Source organism: Dreissena polymorpha, chromosome 9 (genome assembly GCF_020536995.1).
Source record: "Dreissena polymorpha isolate Duluth1 chromosome 9, UMN_Dpol_1.0, whole genome shotgun sequence".
Taxonomy (NCBI): domain Eukaryota; kingdom Metazoa; phylum Mollusca; class Bivalvia; order Myida; family Dreissenidae; genus Dreissena; species Dreissena polymorpha.
Window position 1 is genome coordinate 24,169,934 of NC_068363.1, and position 23,442 is coordinate 24,193,375.

Genomic DNA, 23,442 nt, shown 5'->3' on the forward strand with positions numbered 1-23,442 from the left:
TCCCCCACCCCCTTTTTTTTTTTTTTTTTTTTTTTTTTAAGATCATCTCACAAATTACCACCACACCCTCACACTATACCCCCCCCACCTCACCCCCCCCCCCCCCAATTTTTTTGTATGAAACGGTTAAAAAACACAAATATTTATTTTTATTATTTTATGTTTGAAATACCGTCCAACCATCGCACCCAAGAATCCCCCCCCCTCGATTTTTTTTTCCTTTTTTTCGCATTGTTGGAAGAAAATGTAATAAATGTCCACACCCCCACACAATGCACCGCTCTTCACTCCACCCCTCCCTCCTTTGTGATTGAAAATGAGAGTCCCTTCACCTTTAAAAAGAAAATAGATGAGCGGTCTGCACCCGCAAGGCGGTGCTCTTGTTTCACTGTGTTTTGCTCAAGACATTTATATCAAAAACCATACTACACAGATTATAGATGACACTATATAAGCTTGAAAATAATAGGAATGCTTACATAAACAGAATCCGATGAAGCACATGTTTCCTATAATAGCGATTAATAAATAAGGAAACGTACCTGCGCACTATCTACTCCTTTGCGAATACATAGCGATATATACCAAGTTTTCAACCACAATCAAATGCAATCCGCGACCAGGCGAATGTCGAGTTAAACAGGTACTGTAATACGATAGCGATTGGCTGTTGTTCTTAATATTTGAAATGTGATTTTACATAATACAAATCATTGAGCCGGTTGAAACTGTCCGCACTTACTTGCAAAGCAATTGTTCTAAACAAAGCCCATACTTTGGAGCCGTTCTATGGTATGCGGTAAATAAATATGTATGTTTTACTGAAGAGTTAATATCTGTAGTCGTACACAGTAGGCGTTTTACCATATAACACCTTTCATAGCAAACATATATGGATTGTGGTGACTTGATATTAATTGATATCACGGTGTTCATGTTTCTATAGTTTAAAGTATGTTTTTTAGACTAAAACCGATACAGTTAAGTATATGCAACAAAATGAAGTATTTCAATATAACTGGTACGCACCGAGACTTAGAGTGAAACTACTATTTAATTGTTACTTTCCATACACGAAATAACCATCTACAGCTACAACAACTGCATGTTCAGGACACAATTACAGAATAAATGCAGTTCTCGAAACATGGTAAAAAAACACATCAACTGATATCATATAGTAGACTGATTTCGTTAAACAATGGTTAGAAGTAAAAGCATACGGATAAGGTTTTGCTTAAATAAATGCACTGTGGAACTGTGCGTCATTGTGGCTTGCATTAGGTATAATTTTCGAATGCATGATATTTAACAGCGAATACAAAGTTTTATAACTATGCAATCACAATACATTGTTGTTTTGTGCATTACCTATGCGTTATTGTCCCGTTATTGTCTTAATTATTGGATCAGGGTTTTTTGTATTTGTACCATTGACTGCGCAACACACACAGCTTTGAATCAAGTTTTACATATTCAGCCCACAAGTTTAATGTTCAATTTTTTTTAATGGTATATTTGTTTAAATAAAAGATTTTTTGTATAATAATGACGGATTATTTCGTACATGAAACGCTATCGTTTCGGACAACTGTAAGTGTACGAGCAATTATCAACATGATGAATTTCCGAAAATTAATGAGAACTTTCAAATAACATGTAATTTGCAATAGAGACAAGCGCTTCCTTGGTGGACTAGCTCTATGTGAGATATCTAAAATGTTACCATGTTACATTTAAAAAAGGACTTGTTTGATTGCCTTGCTGTATAAACGCATACAAATTATCAATGATACACTTATTACTAAAACTATTTAAAAGAATGAGAGTACATTCCGAACTAAATTCGTTTTTATTTAAAATTATTTAAATGTGAATATTAATTGTATCCATGATTACGAAGTGCATGCTAATGTCAATCAACGGAGTAAAAGAACGTCCAAAATGAGAATAAAAGAGAAAACAAATATTTCAACATGCTTTTACAAAAACTGTGTCCCCGATAATTGTCATTTCTTAGCACCAGCCGTATTCGCCATCAGTAGGCCTCATTTCAATATTGAATAATGATTAAGTTGCGCCTAATTTACTCGACATGTAAATGTAAGTACATTCGGTTGTTATACAACTTTGTTTATCGATTTTATTTCTTGACAAACGTTGTTAATAAACATGTTTTTACTCTCGAATTACATGAATAAATCACATACAAAATTAAACTTTGGAAGCAGCTTCTACAGTGTCAATTATGCTACTAGCAGGTACATCACAATACTAGCAGGTACATCATACGAGAACATGCATTATTGTAAGCATCTTAAGCAAAATTCCATACAACTTACATTGACACGTCGTTTATTTTAAATGTAGCATTAATGGAAGATTACTACTACTACTACTACTACTACTACTACTACTACTACTACTACTACTACTACTACTACTACTACTACTACTACTACCACTAATACTGCTACTAATACTTCTACTACTACTACTAATACTACTAATACTGCTACTGCTACTTCTACTACTAATCCTACTATTACTATTCTAGTACTACATCTGCCACAACTATTACATCAACCACTACTACTACTTCTTCATCTTCTTCTACAATTGCTATAACTCCTCCTCCTTTTACTAATACTACTAATTCTACAACAACAACAACAACAACAAAAACTACTACTATTACTACTATTACTACTAATACTACTATTACTGTCACTATTATTTCTAATTCTACTTCTACTACAACTTATACGTATAATGCATAAGTAACGTTCTGATTTCAGAACTGATCGAACGTACGAAGAGGCTTTACGGAGACAACTTAAATCAAGTAACCATATCCCCATTGAATGACTACAAACATGAACAGTTAGGCAATGTCTATATGCCGCCAAAAATTGTTCACATGTGCGAGGCCAATGGTGTGTTTAAGAAAACAGAAAGACCTGTTACACAGTACAAGGATGTGTTTTTCAAAGATGACAAAGTTAACCCACGAATATTTCTTCAAGGAGAGGCGGGGTCTGGAAAGACAACATTTCTAGCAAAGTTGGCCCTAGAATGGTGTAGAGAATCGCATGTTTCTAGTGCATCGGATAACAGCTCACTTTTCTTTAATGATGTCGACGTTGTGCAAAGCTTTGTGTTCGTTTTCTATATTACATTGAGAAATTCGGTAAAACAATTCGACGTATATACATTGATTAAAGAGCAAATAATAGATTCTATATACTCCTCACAGGAAGACCGTGAGCAGGCTTACAGACTATTGAATGAGATCATGAAACGTGAACGTTGCTTGGTACTACTTGATGGTCTAGATGAGTGGACCGGACCTGGAGATCATCACAACCTACCGACATTGGTACTAGAACAGAGCCAATGTGTGCTGTTATTTTCAACACGACCTTGGAAATTGACTGTAGTTAAAATTATGCATTTGGACAGATACACATCCGTGCATCTGGAAGGAATAAACAAGCCGTTTGAGTTCAGCAGAAAAATCCTGAGCTGCTTGGTAGATAAGGATGAGCTTGAATTAAAATACTCAGCATTTGAGCAGTACATAGAGAAACAAGAGCTCGGCGAATTATTGTCATCTCCAATGATGCTCTCTGCCATTGTTTGTTCATATGCAGAGGGAATAGAACTCAAAGGCTCAACGTGTGAAATGTACACCCTTTTAGTGGAAAGTCTTTTTAAGAAAGCCAACAGTAACACGTGTACATTCCAACAGCCCCCCTTTCCGTGCTTCATACGGACTGAATACATACAGCCAAATTTGGAACAACTGAATCGTCTTGCTGAAATGGCCTTTCATTTGTTGTTTGTAAATGATAAGGAAAATTCAATAATGTTCAATATTACAGAATTAAATAAATTCAAGATTGATGAATACAAGGATTTTGCATTAAAATCAGGAATTTTATCGGCGCAACAAACTGCCTCTGCACTGCGATCATCGTCATCATTTATGTTTATACACTTGAGCATGCAGGAATTCCTTGCTGCTTATCATATCGCCCGCAATACGAATCTTATTGATGGTAGTATTTCTGTCTACCTTAACCGTCACCCGGTAGCCTATCTCGACATAGCGCAGGTTTTTATATTCCTGTGTGGACTGGATGTATCGTGTGCGGAAAAGCTATCAAGCATGATGCATGAACGCGATGCTTTGGATAGATCAAATTTTTTCAAATGTTTAATGTTCTATAGAATCATACTGGCAGGATATCGAGAAGCTAATGCAAACGGATATTCTGACATTTCCCTTAAATTCAGTCACTTCTACTTCGTTAAAGACAACATCATTGACCTTCATAAGATTTGGGAAACTAACGCGGCTAATGCCATTGTGTTGAAAGTTCACATCGATGTCATGGAACCCTTTCAAAACCAACGACTTTCACCTGCAAATGACGAGTGCGCATCTCAGATTACAATTAACCTTCAACCATGCCTGGAGCTGACATGCCTAACGCTAGAAGGACGTAGCATATTGGTTAAAGGTAAATATACAATATGGTTCTTCTGCCGAATATGTTTTCGTTGTGTACAAGGCAACAGGTAATGCTATATTTTTGTATTGATCACAGTCCGATAAAATGTTTCCCGATTTTACTGAATTAGCGTATTGGCAACTGTTTCAGGCTGTCCATAAACATATGATATATCAAACAAAGAACGTGAAATTTAATTATTTTGTAACAGCACACAGCTTACAAAATATTGATTTATAAACATATGTGAACATGCCGTCATTCAGTAGAATCGTTAGAGAAACAAGCCGATTAGTTTCACGCAGAGATGTGGGTTTTTTTTCCGTTTTTTATTTGACAGACCGGCGCTTTTTGATACGTAAAATTATAGTTTTAAACCAGTAAAATCTCACATATAAAATATTTCAAGCATCATTAAACTATTATTGTATTCCAATAGTCGTCAGTAAAATACATATTACACAAGTAAAACTTAATTACGAATCATCTTACTCGAATAATAATAATGTTTTGTTTAGGATTTGTTTTTCCTATCGTGTGGTAATTATTATGAAAGCAATGACTTTAAATATAAAATCAATGCTTCTCAAGTTAATGACCGGCTTAGAAAAATGCTTCCACAGTATTTACTGCACTATTTTAGTGCATGTTAACCATATTATTTGTAGACCTAAAATGGATAAAGTTTTAAATTGTGACCAACGAACAATTGTCTGAAAATAAAATTACCATAATAAAATAACAAATACTTAAAACGCCTCAGGTATATTTGTGTGTGTATTTATCATACTCACTAATTTTTCACAATGCTGTATCGGCCAAATCTAAAACTAGGTCTTCTCAGGTCACAAGACTACTCTGTAAAATTAAAGACCAATTAACTTTTAATTATATTAAATAAGTTCATTCTTCATGAAACATTGTCAAAATATTAGTTTTAATTGCATCTCTGTTCAGTTTGAAAATATTCGGTGTGTTAAACAATATGGCCGCGGTGCAGTTTTAGTTTTATGATTATATTAAAACCATGTTTACACTTTATATATAACAATTTAGTCAAATATTAATGACAATTGATCGAAATGTGTTTTAGTTATGATACAGGGTGAAAGATCGCGTGACTTTGTGGGATCACACAAAAAAACGTTGATAGATTTAAGCAGACCGGTTCAGCTTTAAAAAATAAATATAAAACATCTTTAGAATTTTGATTAGCGCATATAATCCATTTTTTTTATGCTGCTTATGATAAAGTGAAATTCATAAGAAAAAAATTCATTGAATACGCATGTGTTATTTGCAAGAATGAAAAATAATGAAAAATAAATTCATAAAGGGGCGGGCAGTTTCCCTTAAATTACCTTAGTGAAACCGTGGTAACGCTCTTGTGGCCATACATTACGTTAAGTATTTAGTAAACTCTGTCAGAACATATCTTCTTATGATATCTTAGCTTAGTTTAAATGGCCGACCGAAGGTTGAGCATTTTCCCTCATATGACTGAAGTGATAAATTATCAACGCTCAAGCCGATTTGTTTTTCAAATTACATGACATTCGGTCAGAACATACGTTCTTATGACAGCTGAGTTCGAAACTTGTTCCGGATTGTTGAAAATCTAGAAAAACTTGACCGCCACTCTTCATTACACTTAATCAGAACATTTTGAGAAGTAAGAGCTAAACAGCTCTAAGTGTAAGAGGAACAATGCAAGCATTAGGCCTAATAACATTAAGTTTTATTGCTGTTAGTCTTCTCAAATTGCACCGTTTACGTTGTATTTTGACAAACAATATGTTTGAAAACGTGTCGGGATTTTTGTAATCTGAAATGTCATATTCTTTATACTCGGCATTAAAATCGAAATAGTTCCAACGTGATTTTAAAACTAATTTAAATAATCAATGTACAGTTTTAATTTGAAATCAAATTTTTCATTTTGTAGCGATAATGTTTCGCATTTTCAGTATGAGTCTCCGTCGTTTGTGTTATTTCGCTCACCCATTTATATAATTCATTCATTTTTTTATTCTGTGACCGAAAACTAGAAAATGCTCTTGTTGTCAAACGGTGCATGTCGATGTATCGTGATATCTTACGCATGTCTTATATACTTAATAACACAGTTAAAAATGTGAAACTACTTGGTTGTTTTTATTTTTCATGTTTTGATAATTGAAAATATGGTATTCTTTACTTAATGACTATTTTTAACAAACTAATATCTGCGCTTAATATTATTTCTTAAAGCATAGCTCAGAAGCCATAATAAATATTTCAAGAAAAATAGTGTTATGCTGGAAACTTTCGAGTAGTTTCCCGTCAAAAGGAAATTGCACAATAACATTATAATTATAAAGATCCACAAGGTTTAAACCCATTCGTTAGCTATAAAGTCTACTTCACTTCAGCAAAAATTAATTGAAACATACAAATAAATGTAATTGACATTAACCCATTTATGCCTAGCGTCTAGAAAAAAGGCCTTGACAAACAGCGTAGACCATGATGAGACGCCTCATGACGCGGCGTCTCATCTAGGTCTACGCTGTTTGCTTAAAAACATTTCTGCAAAAAATATTCTAAATATAGAAATAAATATACTAGACATCCCTAATTTTGGAAATAAATTAATCCAATTTAGAAGGATGGTAGAGTCCACTAGGCATAAATGGATTAAATATTAAAGTGAGCTAGCAAAACGTTTGCAAACACTTGTCTATTACCCTACAGAACGAAGCATGTTAATGCAAATTAGCAGATTCTCAACCTTATTGCACTTTGTAGATATGTTCAATTGTTGGCATTTAATTATAACAATCTTATCTCGTTGCAGTAATTTTGATTTGTATGGCAGTAGGAACGGTATACTCTGTACGGGAGATAACCGATGCGAGGTGTTTGGTAATACAAGCTGTCTGGGTTGTCATTTATTTATGCATGTAGATAAAGGAGTGTGTCTAAATAGTATATTTTCAATAGTTGATAGAACATTGCCATTGTTAGTTTATACCCTACGGCATATTCATTGTGGATTATAGATTGATTTTAATGATTCATTTATACCAGCATGCATATGGCTAGTTATGTGGAACACAACATAGTATGAATATAACACTCATACAAACGTATTGTAAACGTGTTTGCAAGTTGGAAATAATTTAAGTGAACCATTCGAAAAAATAAAACTTATAGTATTGAATATTTTAAGCTAAACAACACTACAATAATACTTCTGATTTATATGTATTATGACGGGATGCGTTCTGAAACTAAAACATTGTTTTAGTTTTAATTATTCAATATTGAACAAATGCAACCACATTTACTATGTATAAGCATTGCTAAAACTTTATTATTTTTTCAGATTCTGCCAGTGTGGGCACATTGGAATTTCCGGTCTGCATTATTCTAAATATTGCCGATCCAACCCAGTGCACAGAGCTTCCTCCTGTACTTCCCTCCATCAATCACATTGACTTGACCCGTGTCACATGTTCCTGTACCTGGCTACGCAGTCTGCTTAGCATGATGCTGACACAAAATTGTAATATGAACTGTTGGCTGAACAAGTGTCACTTAACTGCGTGTGGAGAGGGCGAAGCCAACACATCATACACGACTGGAAACATATCTGTATTCGTAAATCCAAACAAAAGCATATCAATAAGCCTAACTAATGATACCGGTCTGTGGGAGATTCTGCATGGTCTGAGTATGAAGAGTCTGAGTCTGCATGGTGAGGTGGATAGAGGTTGTAGAGTGAATCATGAAAAGTCGTTCTCACAGACGATAGCATCCCTCCCAAAGCTGGAAACACTAGATATTGCAATGGATGAATTGACTCCTTGTGTGTGGGAGGCTCTCCGTGGTCTGAATATCAAGAGTCTGACTCTGAGAAGTAAGGAGTGGGGAGAGTTGCATGCAGAGTCGTTGACTCAGTTGCTATCATCGCTCAAGAGGCTGGAAACACTTGGAATTGATGTGCCTAAAGACAGTCCTGGTCTGTGGAAGGCTCTCAATGGTCTGAATATCAAGAGTCTGAATCTGGGTGGTAAGAAGGATCTGTATGGTTGGGAGGGGGAAGGTTTGAGGATAAATCATTCACAGTCGTTGTCTCAGTCGCTATCATCGCTCATGAGGCTGCAAATACTTGATATTCATGTGGCTGAAGATATTACTGGTCTTTGGGAGGCTTTCTATGGCCTTAATATCAAGAAGCTGCGTGTGTCTTGTAACTGTATAGTAAAGTATAAAGAGTCGTTGTCTCATTTGCTACCATCGCTTACACGGCTGGAAACACTTAGTATTGGTGCGCGTGAAGCATGTCCTGGTTTGTGGGAGGCTCTTAAAGGTTTCAGTGTCAAGAGTTTGACTATTAAAGGTAAGAACAAAGGTTTCGAATTAAATCAAACAGAGTTGTTGTCTCAGTCACTATCATCACTCACACTGCTTGAAACACTCGATATGGTGGTATGGGAGCACAGTACTGGTCTGTGGGAGGTTCTCCATACTTTGAATATCAAGACTCTGAGTCTGACTCTTCATGGGTGGACCGATTTGCGTACAGAGTCGTTATCTAAGTCACTTTCATCTCTCACACGTCTAGAAACTCTTAATGTTAGTGTGTATGCAGACAGTATTGTGTATGCTAGTGTGTATGGAGGCAGTAGATTTCCTTGGAAGGCTCTCCATGGCCTGAATATTAAGAGTCTGAGACTGAGTCTGTGTCATTATAATGTCTGTCTAGATTTGCAAGCAGAGTCGTTGTATCAGTCATTAGCATCGCTCACACAGCTAGAAACGCTTAGTATTGAGTTACGTCCAAGCAGCCGTGGTCTATGGAGAGGTATCCATTGTCTGAATGTAAAGAGACTGAGCCTGAAGACTATGGAGTGGGGAGGTTTGCATAAAGAGTTGATGTCCTTGTCACTAACATCGCTGACACAGCTGGACACTCTTTGTATTAGGATGGAGTGTGATAATCCAGGTCTGTGGGAGGCTGTACATGGTCTGAACATTAAGAGTCTGAGTCTGAGTGGTTTGTGGAAACGTACTGGAATTGACGTGAAGCATACATTGTCGATGGCAAAGACACTTGCATCGCTCATTCATCTAGAAACACTTAGTATTGATGTGGAGCATGAGAGTCCTGGCCTATGGGTAGCTCTCCATGGTCTGAATATCAAGAGTCTGAGTCTGAATGGCGTGTGGGAAGGTTCCGGAATTGACGTGAAACTTGCGAAAACATTTTCTCAGTCGTTATCGTCACTCACACAGCTGGAAACGTTAACACTACATGTACATACATACATCGCCCTGCAGGTACCTCAATCATTGAAGTATTTAAATATCTACTATGACACAATGCTTCCATCCGAATTGCGCGAACTTGTGGACTCACTGGCTACATGTACTCATACAATTGAGAGTAAGCTAGAATTTGGTTGCGCTTCTAGTGTTGATCCCCCAGAACGAATCCCAATTCAGGAATACATTCCATTTCAACAGGAACTTGCTGCACGGAAGAATGTTGCAATGAAACGATTCCGAATATATGAATGGCCTGATTCTGCCGGTCATGCCATGTCTGTACGTGACATTGGTGATGTTGATGACGCTGCTAGCGATATCCTTCAAGATGATGTTTATAAAAGATTTGCTAAATATATTGATCGTTACATAATCAATCGAATTTCAATACTCATTGAGATAAGTCCAGGCTCAATATCTTGAATTAGTGTTTGTTTTTGATGGATACTATATTTATATGAACCTGGTTGTATATTAAATTTATATTGTAACAATTAAAACTGTTTGACATGTGGCGTATAATACTGTTTTATGTTGTTTCTCTATACATGAAATTGAGCTATAACATATACTAGCCTAATGTGTTGTTGACGATAGGTGTTACAAGAAAATATGGTACAAACACATTATCTTCCTATTTCAAAACGGTCTTAGTCTAATGTATGTTGACATTCAATCACATTATATACATATGCTCATCTCAATCTCAAAGATATTTCGCCGGAGCTTTTCTCTTATATGTAGTTATTATTAAAATCAACACAATTGTGTAAATACGGCTCCTAAGTCGTTAATGTCTTGAGATTCAAATCAGTGAACAAAATAATGTTTATTTTTGCGTCCGAGCAAGTGACAAACTACTAAACGAAATCAAACTGTAGACAGATATTACGTTTATGCTTTGTGTCAATGTTATTGTATAAGTTTAAATTCAATGTATGCCTTTGTTTTAATGACTTGTACAATTTGGAACATGTTGATACAATTTTATTAGTGCGCTTTATAGCATGTACATGTTCACATAATTGTCAACGCATTTGACTTCACCTATAAATATTAAATATACAAGATTAATATTTCTTCTTTAATAAATATATAATTCAAAATGTTTGATGTGTTCAAATGTATCATATAAATATGTTTTATATGCATTGTATGCATAGTGCCTGTCATGATGATCATTTTAAAAAATAGTACCCTTTAAACATCGATAATGATAGAGCTTTGTTTTCAGATGTAACAAGAAAAAAATATTTTTATAATAAAAAATAACATTTGTCCGTAGTTCTATTCTCTCAAATAATGTAGTTTTATAAATGTACATGTCTAATTTATTAATATTAACCAGTAGCGGCAGTTTCGGATTACTTAATTGTTTAACGTGTGTTGCTTTTAAATTGATTGTAAAATAAGTATCGTCATTGGTTAAAATAAAAATAAACATGTCTGGTGAAGATCGGATGAAAACTACTTGAATTAAAAAGCAGACACCATGGTTAATGTGTAAAACTAACTATGTGACCCAGCGACCTAGTTTTTGACCCGGCATGACCCATATTCATACTTGACCCAGACATCATCGAGATACAACTTCTGACCAAGTTTGGTGAATATCGGATGAAAACTACTTGAATTAGAAAGCGGACACCATGCTCAATGTTAAAAACGCACTAAGTGACCCCCGTGACTTAGTTTTTGACCTGCCATGACCCATTTCGAACTTGGTCTAAACATCATCTGGATACAACTTCTGACCAAGTTTGGTGAAGCTCTGATAAAAACTACTTGAATTAGAGAGCGGACAACATTCTGAATGTATAAAACAAACTAAGTGACCCCGTGACCTAGTTTTTGACCCAGCAAAGCCCATGTTCGAACTTGGTCTAAACATAATCTATATACAACTTCTAACCAAGTTTGGTGAAGCTCTGATGAAAACTACTTGACTTAGAGAGCGGACACCATGCTCAATGTTTAAAAACGCACTAAGTGACCCCGTGACCTCATTTTTAACCCGGCATGACCCATATTCGTATTTGACCTAGACATCGTCTAGATACATCATCTGACCAAGTTTGGTAAAGATCGTATGAAAACAACTTGAATTAGAGAGCGGGCACTTAATCCGGAACGACCGCCCGACAGACAGACCTACCAACCGACCAACAAAGTCACTCCTATATACACCCCTAAACTTCGTTTGTGGTGGTATAAAAATAGCATTGTTGGCGTTGACTTTGTTATTAACAATAATAACTCTTAGCGTGATTAAGTTGATGTTTCCCTGACGATGATGCTGAAAGATGCTGTTGCTGTTGTTATTGCTGCTGTGGTTTCTGCTTCTGATACCGATGGTGATGATGATTCCGACGACGACGGCGTCGACGATAAATACGATGACAGCAAAGAAAAGGATAAGGATGATGATGATAATGATGGTGTTGGTAGTTTTCGTGATGATGGAGGTGGTGATGATGGTGGTGGCGATGATGATCATGCTGCTGATGATAATGCTGCAGCTACTGGTGCTGATGATGATGAAATGATGTTGCTACTGCTGCTGATGATGATGAAATGATGTTGCTACTGCTGCTGCTGATGATGATGATAAGAATGAGGATACAGATGATGATGATTGGGATGAGGATGAGGATAATAATGCTGCTGCTGATTATGATGACGATTAACCGAGGAGTATTCAATTGTTTTTATTTTATGCTTTCCGGTGGTTTATCATTGAAATAAAACTGGTATTCTACTGTTTCGAACAGTGAAAAATAACAGTGAAAAATATCAATATAACGTCATAAATCCAGCGATATTATCCAATAAGACTCTTTTAAAATGTAAATAAACGGTGAAAAAAGCATACAATAAAACTAACATTTGTTGGATTCGATGGAATATCGATTTTAATTCACTCGTGATCATAGAAAATATATTTTTGGTTGCGCCACTTGTGAACATATTATTTTATATGATCACTCGTTAAACAAGGGCTGTTTGTAAAACATGCATGCCCCCATATGGGCTGTCAGTTGTAGTGGAAGCCATTGTGTTAATACGTTTTTTGGCAATGTGACCTTGACCTTTGACCTAGTGACCTGAAAATCATTAGGGGTCATTTGCCAGTCATGATCAATGTACCTATGAAGTTTCATGATCCTAGGCATAAGCGTTCTTGAGTTATCATCCAGGAACCATTTAACTATTTTGGGTCACCGTGACCTTTGACCTAGTGACCTGAAAATCAATAGGGGTCATCTGCGAGTCATGATCAATGTACCTATGAAGTTTCATGATCCTAGGCATAAGCGTTCTTGAGTTATCATCCGTAAACCATTTTATTATTACGGGTCACCTTGACCTTTGACCTAGTGACCTGAAAATCAATAGGGGTCATCTGCGAGTCATGATCAATGTACCCATGAAGTTTCATGATCCTAGGCATAAGCGTTCTTGAGTTATCATCCTGAAACCATGTTACTATTTCGGATCACCGTGACCTTGACCTAGTGACCTCAAAATTAATAGGGGTCATCTGCGAGTCATGATCAATGTACCTATGAAGTTTCATGATCCTAGGCCTAAGCGTTCTTGAGTTATCATCCGGAAACCATCTGGTGGACGGACATACGGACCGACATGTGCAAAACAATATACCCCTCTTCTTCGAAGGGGGGCATAATAAAATCGATATCCCATCGAATCCAACAAATATCCTCTATATATTACAGGCAACCTTTGAGAATTTGTTCATAAAAATATGTATTAATACAATTCGATATACACGTGTTTAACGACAAGAGAGAGCAACCAATAAAAAGAAATTGCAGATACTAAAATTTTATATTAAAGTTCGCAAGGCGTATGATATCCATGATGAAAATGACACAGTATTATTGTGAATGTATATATTAGGATGATGTTTGCCGTGAATGATGTGTTTTAAACCCGCTTGGACCTGGTTAGAATACCGAGGGAGAAAGTTCGAAATAAATAAATGTGCCTATAAGAAACATCAAATAATGTTAGTAAATAATACTACAAAAAAAGCTTTTATGACTATTTACAAATACTTGAAAAATGGTCATTAATATCAAAAAAGTACATTGTTTACATTATTTATTATTAGTCTTTATTTAAATAAAATAAAAACATTTGCGTTTAATAGAAACTAATAAGCATACGTTGCCAACATAATATAGTGTCACAAAAGACACACATTTATATATTACAAGATTTAGAAATTAAAATTAAAAAGTGTTTTGGCAAATTGGTTTCGTACACTGTTGTATTTTATGACACATAGAAAAGTTTCATGTTACATAATAAACTATGCATTAATATGTGGCAATTTTGTTTTATGAAATTAGCTGTAACCTACACTTGTTCAAGACAGTATAAGTATAAGGAAAACATGTATACTGAGCAGTCGAGGTCAAGAAGACAAATGGTGGGTCAATACATAAAGTAGTGTACGTGGTATACCCACAGTATTTTCTTGAATAAAAGACAAGAAACAATATTTTGCAATTTACACTGTCCTTACAAACATTTTCAGTAGGAACAATATGCTGACATTATAAGACTCAATTAAATATAATGCAAACTTATTCTGTTCTACATGTAAGGTGTCAGAGTGATTGAAATACACGCTTACATCACCTAAGACTGCACGGAATCTACCTACACCTACAAAAAACTGCGGAAATTCTTCATACAATTTAAGTTATACACTTCCACAAATCTTCAGCACATTATCTCAATCCAATCATAAGTAATTGATCAAAGAACATAAACTGTTGCTGCTTATTCTCAAGTTTTAGATGCATAAATATTGACCTATAACTAATGGCCCCTAATTTACTTCTGAAGACTGAAATTTAATAAAAGCAAGAGATACTGTCATCCCTTATTAGCGCTTGTAGACTTCAAAGACTGGGACAATCCTATACGCACATGTTTTGAATACATATTTTTCCAAATCACAGCTCAAGTATGTTTATATTAAGTCACTTTCTAAATGGAGGACACATTCTGTTAGGCATATATATGTAGCATTGTCCCAGAATTATCTATATCAAACTCTACTTTTTATTTAGCAATAACAAACAAAAGCACAATACAACTACATTATTGAAAATCACATTATCTTAAAGTCCTACGGTATATACTAATAATAAACACCTTAAAAAATGCATTCTACTTGTTCTACTTGAATGTAAATGAACCCAAATAAAATAAGTTCATCCCGATACATACTTTTGGCTATTGCTAGACGCTTATTTAATACTAATGTTAATATTGTTCAAAATACAACAATGTATACAATTAATTTAAACAGACAAAAACATGGTGTCTATGAAATATTCCCAAATGAAACAAAACATTTCATTTTAATCTATAACAAATTCATACAGGGAACTATATATATATTATTACAGATTTCAATAAGACATAATATCATTTATAAATATTAAATACACAAGATCAAATAAATGATGACAATTATGCATTTAACGGGTGCTTCATTAAAAAAAATTGCATTTTCCGCTCTGCACTGCATAAAATTGAAACTTCACAATTCACAATCGAAAAATGCTATCATAAAATATTTTGATCATTAAATTATTAAAATGAAGCAAGTAATAATACAAGCTGGTGAAATTCAGCAGAAATGCTATATCAAATTTTAAACAACAAAACCTTGTTCATAGAGCGTTTTACTATAACAAGGAACACACAAACTACTTAAAAACAAAAGTGGCATTCACTATTTTCCACATTCCCAAGAATGGTGAAATTCAGCAGAAATGCTATATCAAAGTTAAAACAATAAAACGTTATCAAATTTTGATAACATAATATATATAATTTGTTTTGTGTATTCAAACAAATTAACACAATCTAATTGGTATTGTAAGCTATATTGAAATAAGAATTATACAAAAAATTTCTGACATTAAAGCAAAACTTTTAAGAATTATAATTACCTTAGACATTCATGTGCAAGTAATTAAAGATGGTTTATTGGTTCATATGTTGTAAATTGAGAGTTTTACTATAACAAGGAACACAAAATCTACTTAAAAACAAATGTGGCATTCACTATTTTCCACATTTCCAAGAATGGTACACCTAATGTGAAAGCAGCAGTACATCAAAACATAAAATAACATCAACATCTCAAAACTTCACGTACCATAACATGTTGAACAAATTTGCTAAATAAATTGTTAACATTTGACCAAGAGAAAATGGAAACAAGAGCACCGCCTTGCGGGTGCAGACCGCTCATCTATTTTCTTTTTAAAGGTGAAGGGACTCTCATTTTCAATCACAAAGGAGGGAGGGGTGGAGTGAAGAGGGGTGTATAGTGTGGGGGTGTGGACATTTATTACATTATTTTCCAAAAATGCGAAAAAAAAATGCAAAAAAAAACAAAACAAAAAAACATGGGGGTGGGGGGATTCTTGGGTGCGATGGTTAGACGGTATTTCAAACATAAAATAATAAAAATAAATATTTGTGTTTTTTAACCGTTTAAAAAAATAATTTGGGGTGGGGGGGCGTGGGGTGGGGGGGGGTATAGTGTGAGGGTGTGGTGGTCATTTGTGAGATGATCTTAAAAAAAAAAAAAAAAAAGGAGGAGGAGGATTCGGTGGGGGGGAGGGGGGGAGGGCACGGGGGATGGTTTGGGTGGAGTCTATTGTGGTATGTCAGGTAAGAGTAGTTTTGTCAAAGTATCAATCAAATCTAATCTTAAATAAAGAAGTTATGGCAATTTTAGCAAAATTTAATAATTTGACATTGAGAGTGAAGGTCATTCAAAGGTCAAGGTAAAATTCAACTTGCCAGGTACAGTAACCTCATGATAGCATGAAAGTATTTGAAGTTTGAAAGCAATAGCCTTGATACTTAAGAAGTAAAGTGGATCGAAACACAAAATTTAACCATATATTCAAAGTTACTAAGTCGAAAAAGGGCCATAATTCCGTAAAAATGACAACCAGAGTTATGCAACTTGTCCTTTTACTGTACCCTTATGATAGTTTGCGAGTGTTCCGAGTATGAAAGCAATATCTATGATACTTTAGGGGTAAAGTTGACCAAAACACAAAACTTAACCAAATTTTCAATTTTCTTAGTATAAAGGGCCCATAATTCCGTCCAAATGCGAGTCAGAGTTACATAACTTTGCCTGCACAGTCCCCTTATGATAGTTAATAAGTGTGGCAAGTATGAAAGCAATAGCTTTGATACTGTAGGAATAAAGTGGACCTAAACACAAAACTTAACCAAATTTTATATTTTCTAAGTATAAAAAGGGCCCATAATTCTGTCAAAATGCCGGTCAGAGTTACATTACTTTGCCTGCACAGTCCCCTTATGATAGTTAGTAAGTGTTGCAAGTATGAAAGCAATAGCTTTGATACTTAAGGAATAAAATGGACCAAAACACAAAACTTAACCAAAATTTTCAATTTTCTAAGTATAAAAAGGGCACATAATTCTGTAAAAATGCATGTCATAGTTATTTAACTTTGCCTGCCCAGTCCCCTCATGATAGTAAGTAAGTTTACCAAGTTTGAATGCAATAGCATTGATACTTTCTGAGAAAAGTGGACCTAAACGCAAAACTTAACCGGACGCCAACGCCCACGCCGACGTGATGACAATAGCTCATATTGTTTTTTCAAAAAATAGATGAGCTAAAAATGGAAGCCAATAATAAACTAATAAGACAAAATTGACCAGCGATTGAACATTTTTGTGTTTTAATATCAGAAATATTCTCTTGGTCAAGTAGTTTAAATGGCAATTTTCACAGCAATAACATAATGAAAAGTGTGGAATATTTTCACTGTTTACTGTTTGAAGAATTGCATCACCAATTCGATATCAGTGATGTCTGTCACATAACCAGAGTAACATGTGTAATATTCTAATCTTTTAAAAAAACTTCAGTCAGTCAGTGCAAATTTATTGACCTTTGGTCCGATCTTCAGGTCTCCAGTGTCAAGGTCACGGCCCGTGTAGAACTGGGCCCACACTGGACAGTGGTCACTCACGACTCCGCCCCACGTCCAGCCCTTGGGGATCCATGGACTGGACAGGCCCTCTCTCACGACGTCACATTGACCTGTACAGGGGAATAAAATATATTACCATTAAAACGGTCTAAAACAACATTATCGTATACTACTGATAATCATATTCACAGATTTTAAATCGGAAATGAACAAACATTAACAAATTATCTCCATATGTTAAGCTTTTCATCAATTAGTTTGCATATTTACTGTTGGATTGTTTGCGGAAATAATGGCATCAACATAATTTAATCTCCATGGTTTGACAATATGATACATTTATGTTCATTTGAGAATCAGGAACAAGAACTTATTGATAAACATTTTCATTGATAAACATACTTAATTCAATCGATATTATTTACCTATAAATCAATGGTAAGCAAAGTTTAAATAAGCAAATTCATTGTATTGATATTCCCCGCCAATATGCTTCTGGACACAAAAGTAATATATCTGACACTCAAAAAAGGATTTTTTCAAGATACAAAGGGCCATAACTCCATTATTAACAGATGGTGTACAATGCCATTTGGCGTGCATTATCCTCTTATCCTTATACATACTCATTCAATGAAATCCGCCAAAGCACTTCCAAGATATGGCTATGGACTGACGGACGGAAAGACGGACAGACGGACAACACCAAAACAATATCCCTCCGCCTATGGCGCGGGATAATAAACATCAACTGATGGAAATCTTCAACACAAATCTTTTACAATACACAAAGCTTTGGATCTGCAAAATCAAACACAATATAACAACAATATTAACAAGCACATTTGTTGAATTGATATCCCCCGCCAAAGATAAATTTTGAGATGGACGGACAGACAGACGGATGGACAGACAGACTGATGAACAACGCCAATTCTATATCCCTCCGCCTTTGGCGGGGGATAAAATAATTTTTACCAGTGAACACTTGTTTTGTCTGTTTAGATATCCAGATGTTATCGTATGTCTTGCTGCCTTTTTTGTTGGCGTCACTTATGTTTGTGAAGACACCGTCGGCAATACAATTGAGATAGCCTAGATTTCGAAGATCATCAAAATCTAAAATAAACAAAAACATCATTCTTTTAATATTAGACACCTTATATGAAACATATCTAATTGAATTTTTGAATGCACATAGTTTTTAACAGATTTCAAACTTAATTCAGAACAACTTTTAGTAAAGTGACGTACTTCAAGAATAAGAGGTAATTATAAACAATCTTTGGAGTAGCCTCCCTTATATGTTATAACTGTTGCCAGATTATTTTGCATAAAGCTAGCAACTCTACTTTATGAAAAACACTGTAGCTACAGAAAAACAATACATCGTGGAAAAGGGAGAAGATAGACCTCCTGGAAGCCGCCAGGCCGAAGAACATCATCTCCACCAGGACCAACACCACCATCCATACATGTACCAGACTGGGGAGAAGCACAAGTTGGAGGAGATATAAGAAAGTTGAACTGTCATAAAATCAGCGAATAATGATGGATTAATTCAGGGCAGAAGCGATTGACTTCCAGCAAGTTACTGCTGCACTTGGGACATAAGCAGGAGGATGCAGCACACACCATGGCAGAAGCCCTGATGCTGTAAAAGTCAGAGAGTATGTACCCATCAAGTAATGAGTAGATGTTGATTCGAACCATCTTCTCCTTGTGACTCAATTTAAACTGAAGCAAAACAAGAGTTAGACAGGGGCGTCAAGCAAACACCAGCGTAACAACACCACTATGCTAAAAGACAACTGGATAAAAAAAGAAAAGTTTATGGTCACTCTATCCAACAATTTCCAGATCTTTAAGGAGCTGCTTGAAGAAGAGAACAGCAAAAGTGGCAGCAAGTGAAAGAAGCAGTGCCCTAAAGATGCCAACAAGTACTTGCTCCAAAGATGTACCATAGTTGTACACCCAAATGGCTACCAGCAAAAACACTACATAGCATTGAAACACAGAAGAAAAAGAAACTAGGGCCAACACTACATAACATTGAAACAAAGAAGAAAAAGAAACTAGGGCCAACACTACATAACATTGAAACAAAGAAGAAAAAGAAACTAGGGCCAACACTACATAACATTGAAACAAAGAAGAAAAAGAAACTAGGGCCAACACTACATAACATTGAAACAAAGAAGAAAAAGAAACTAGGGCCAACACTACATTACATTGAAACAAAGAAGAAAAAGAAACTAGGGCCAACACTACATATCATTGAAACACAGCAGAAAAAGAAACTAGGGCCAACTGCAGCAGAACAAGAGCAGAAAAAGCAAAAGCACAAGAAGAGCACACATGCACAAAAAGGAATGTCAAGCGACGCATATGAGAAGCCAAACATATCTACCTTAAGACGCTCGTAAAAGAAGTATTACAGAAAAGAAAGCATGCAACAACAAAAAAAACAAGGGCCTATACTCTATCACCAAGAGAATAGCAGGTAAATATGTCAAATCAGAGACGCCAGTAATGGACAAGATATGAGGAGTGATAGCAGACAACAAAGTGCAGAAGAAGAGATGGATCGAGCCATTCCAGGAGCAGGACCTGACAGCCAATAACTCTAATGGCTTAATTCTAGACCAGTGTGGAGTTACTCTACACACTCTTCAGCATGATATCATATCATAACTGACAGTGACCTTGACCTGTGACCCCAATTTAAAGACGGGTAATATACTGTCGAAGGCCAATGCATACAGGAAGTATCAAGCCAATCAGTCAATTCGTTTAGGAGTTATTGATGGGAAATTAATTTTACACTTAGTGTGATAGTGACCTTTACCTTTCACCTAGTGACTCCAATTTCAATAGGGGTCATCTACTGTCAAAGGCCAATGCACGTATGAAGCATCAAGCCAATCTGTCCATTCATTGACGAATTATTGATCGGAAACGAACTGGTCTCCCTACAAACACACCGACTGACATCCAGCAAAACAATATAAGTGTGATAGTGACCTTGATCTTTAACCTAGTGACCCCAATTTCAATAGGGATCATCTACTGTCAAAGGCCAATGCACAGGTGAAGTATGAAGCCAATCGGTCCATTTATTGACGAGTTATTGATTGGAAACGAACTGGTCCTCCGACAGACAGACCGACCACATCCAGAAAACAATATAACCCTGTGAAGGGGGGCACATCATATTATTTATTAATTTTCTTTAGTTCCATAATAAAAATCAAGCGACTAACCTTTGGTATCTGGAGACAGGTTAAAGTCACCAAGCAGTATAATATTATTTTCCCCTGCAATGACAGAAGGAAATTTAAATATTGTAGTTTTATGAATATTTACAAGTTATATTTGTCAGGCCAGCTAGCTTGGCTGGTAGAGAACAGGACTACTAACCCGAGGATCGACAGTGCGTTTCCCGGCCCGCTCACATAACTTGTGTTGGAACTAGTCTTTAAATCCTTTAAACTGCCATTCTTTCCTTCCGGAGCTCCAAGTAAGGTAGCTGTCAGTTAATGGCTAAATTGTGTGCACTTAGTACTGATAAAGCAGCAAATCCATGAAATGCAAATTTAAGGATATGTTTATGTAATATGGAATCGAGTATTCAACGTATAATCTGTGCAACTGTTATTGTTTGTTAAGCATTAATTTTAGGCTGATTTTAGTGGAATATAAATATTCAACAGACGTTGTTTATATATGAAACAACGGCTGTTTGTAAAACGTGCATGTCCCCCATATGGGCTGTCAGTTGTAGTGGCAGCCATTGTGTGAATACGTTTTTATGTCACTGTGACCTTGACCTTTGACCTAGTGACCTGAAAATAAATAGGGGTCATCTGCCAGTTATGATCAATGTACCTATGAAGTTTCATGATCCGAAGCCTAATTATTCTTGAGTTATCATCAGGAAACTCACTGTGAACTTGACATTTGACCTAGTGACCTGAAAATTATTAGGGGTCATCTGCCAGTCATGATCAATGTACCTATGAAGATTCATGATCCTAGCCGTAAGCATTCTTGAGTTATCATCCAGAAACCATTTTACTATTTCGAGCCACTGTGACCTTGACCTATGACCTAGTGACCTGAAAGCCAATAGGAGTCATCTGCAAGTCATTATCAATGCACCTATGAAGTTTCATGATCCTAGGCGTAAGAATTCTTGAGTTATCATCCGGAAACCATTTTACTGTTTTGAGTCACTGTGACCTTGACCTTTGACCTAGTGACCTGAAAATCAATAGGGGTCATCTGCCAGTCATGATCAATGTACCTATGAAGATTCATGATCCTAGACGTAAGCATTCTTGAGTTATCATCGGCAAACCATTTTACTGTTTCGAGTCACTGTGACCTTGACCTTTGACCTAGTGACCTGAAAATCAATAGGGATCATCTGCCAGTCATGATCAATTTACCTATGAAGTTTCATGATCCTAAGCGTAAGCATTCTTGATTTATCATCCGGAAACTATATAATTGTTTAGAGTCACTGTGACCTTGACCTTTCACCTAGTGACCTGAAAATCAATAGGGTCATTTGCCAGTCATGATAAATGTACCTATGAAGTTTCATGATCCTAGGCTTAAGCATTCTTGAGTTATCATCCGGAAACCATTTTACTATTTCGAGTCACTGTGACCTTGACCTTTGACCTAGTGACCTGAAAATCAATAGGGGTCATCTGCCGGTCATGACCAATGTACCTATGAAGTTTCGTGATCCTAGGTGTTATTATTCTTGAGTTATCATCCAAAAACCATCTGGTGGTCGGACCGACCGACGGACGGACCGACCGACATGTGCAAAACAATATACCCCCTCTTCTTCGAAGGGGGGCATAAAAAGAAGAGGCAGAATTCAGAAAGTTGGATGTGGGATGTAGTAATTGTTGAGGAGAGGTAAGGGCAATATGTTTGGTCCGGGTCTATTACTCTGGTGAACTAAATATTGCTTTGCCTCAAACAAAACACCTCATAAAAATTGCTCTATACCTGGCAGAGCGGTCCTAATGGCCTCTATCAGGTTGGGGATATTGTCAATCTCTGCCTGCAGTCGACCGATGTCCTCATTCTCCAGAACGGTTGCCTTCAGATGTACACTTACCAGTGAGCAGTCCAAACCACTGATCTGTTGAATTATTTTATACCATATTATTTTTAGATTTCATTGTAAAAGTTTCTACCACGTACAATGTAATAACACAATCAATTTACCAGGGACCCTGACAAATCATCGTTCCCATAGGATGCAGCAAAATTTAAATCAAAACAGTTCTTTGCCTTAAATAAAAAGTATTTTTGTCTTAGAAATACAAATGGAAATAGGTCAGTCATTTCATTGTATCATATCACTTGAATATTTTCAAGATGAGTCATTTTGTAGTTGTTTTTGCCATTTAAGAATGTTTGAGTCCTTTTGTAGTAGAACTGGTAATTTTGTAGTGGAGCAAGTCATTATGTAGTTGACCTTGTTATAATGTAGTTGAGCTAGTAATTATGTAGTTGTGTAGGTAATTTTGTTGCTTATTGAGAAATTCAGT

At 35.8% G+C, this 23,442-nt stretch overlaps 2 protein-coding genes and 1 long non-coding RNA gene across 15 annotated transcripts in view; 1 reads left to right on the top strand and 2 right to left on the bottom strand.

Moving 5' to 3' along the window:
• LOC127845440 (uncharacterized) overlaps window positions 1-10,904 on the top strand; it is a 59,372-nt gene extending 48,468 nt beyond the window's left edge. For both annotated transcript variants that reach the window (XM_052376340.1, XM_052376339.1), the window contains exons 5-6: window positions 2,799-4,526; window positions 7,885-10,904. In XM_052376340.1, the coding sequence (XP_052232300.1) occupies window positions 2,799-4,526; window positions 7,885-10,253 (4,097 nt within the window). In that variant the 3' untranslated portion in view covers window positions 10,254-10,904. The remainder of the gene's footprint in view (window positions 1-2,798; window positions 4,527-7,884) is intronic.
• The window catches only part of LOC127845441 (ankyrin repeat domain-containing protein 27-like), a 339,366-nt gene that overhangs the window by 115,903 nt on the left and 200,021 nt on the right, over window positions 1-23,442 (bottom strand). The gene's annotated exons all lie outside the window — the stretch shown is intronic.
• Window positions 18,862-22,990, bottom strand: LOC127845450 (uncharacterized). Of its 2 annotated transcripts, none has more exons than XR_008033226.1 (3): window positions 22,895-22,979; window positions 21,287-21,380; window positions 18,862-18,985 (listed from the first exon to the last, which is right to left on the bottom strand). It is a non-coding gene; the product is annotated as an uncharacterized LOC127845450 (long non-coding RNA). The 2 variants fall into 2 exon arrangements; XR_008033225.1 differs by lacking the exon at window positions 21,287-21,380 and adding an exon at window positions 21,130-21,183 and having other exon boundaries at window positions 18,944-18,985; window positions 22,895-22,990.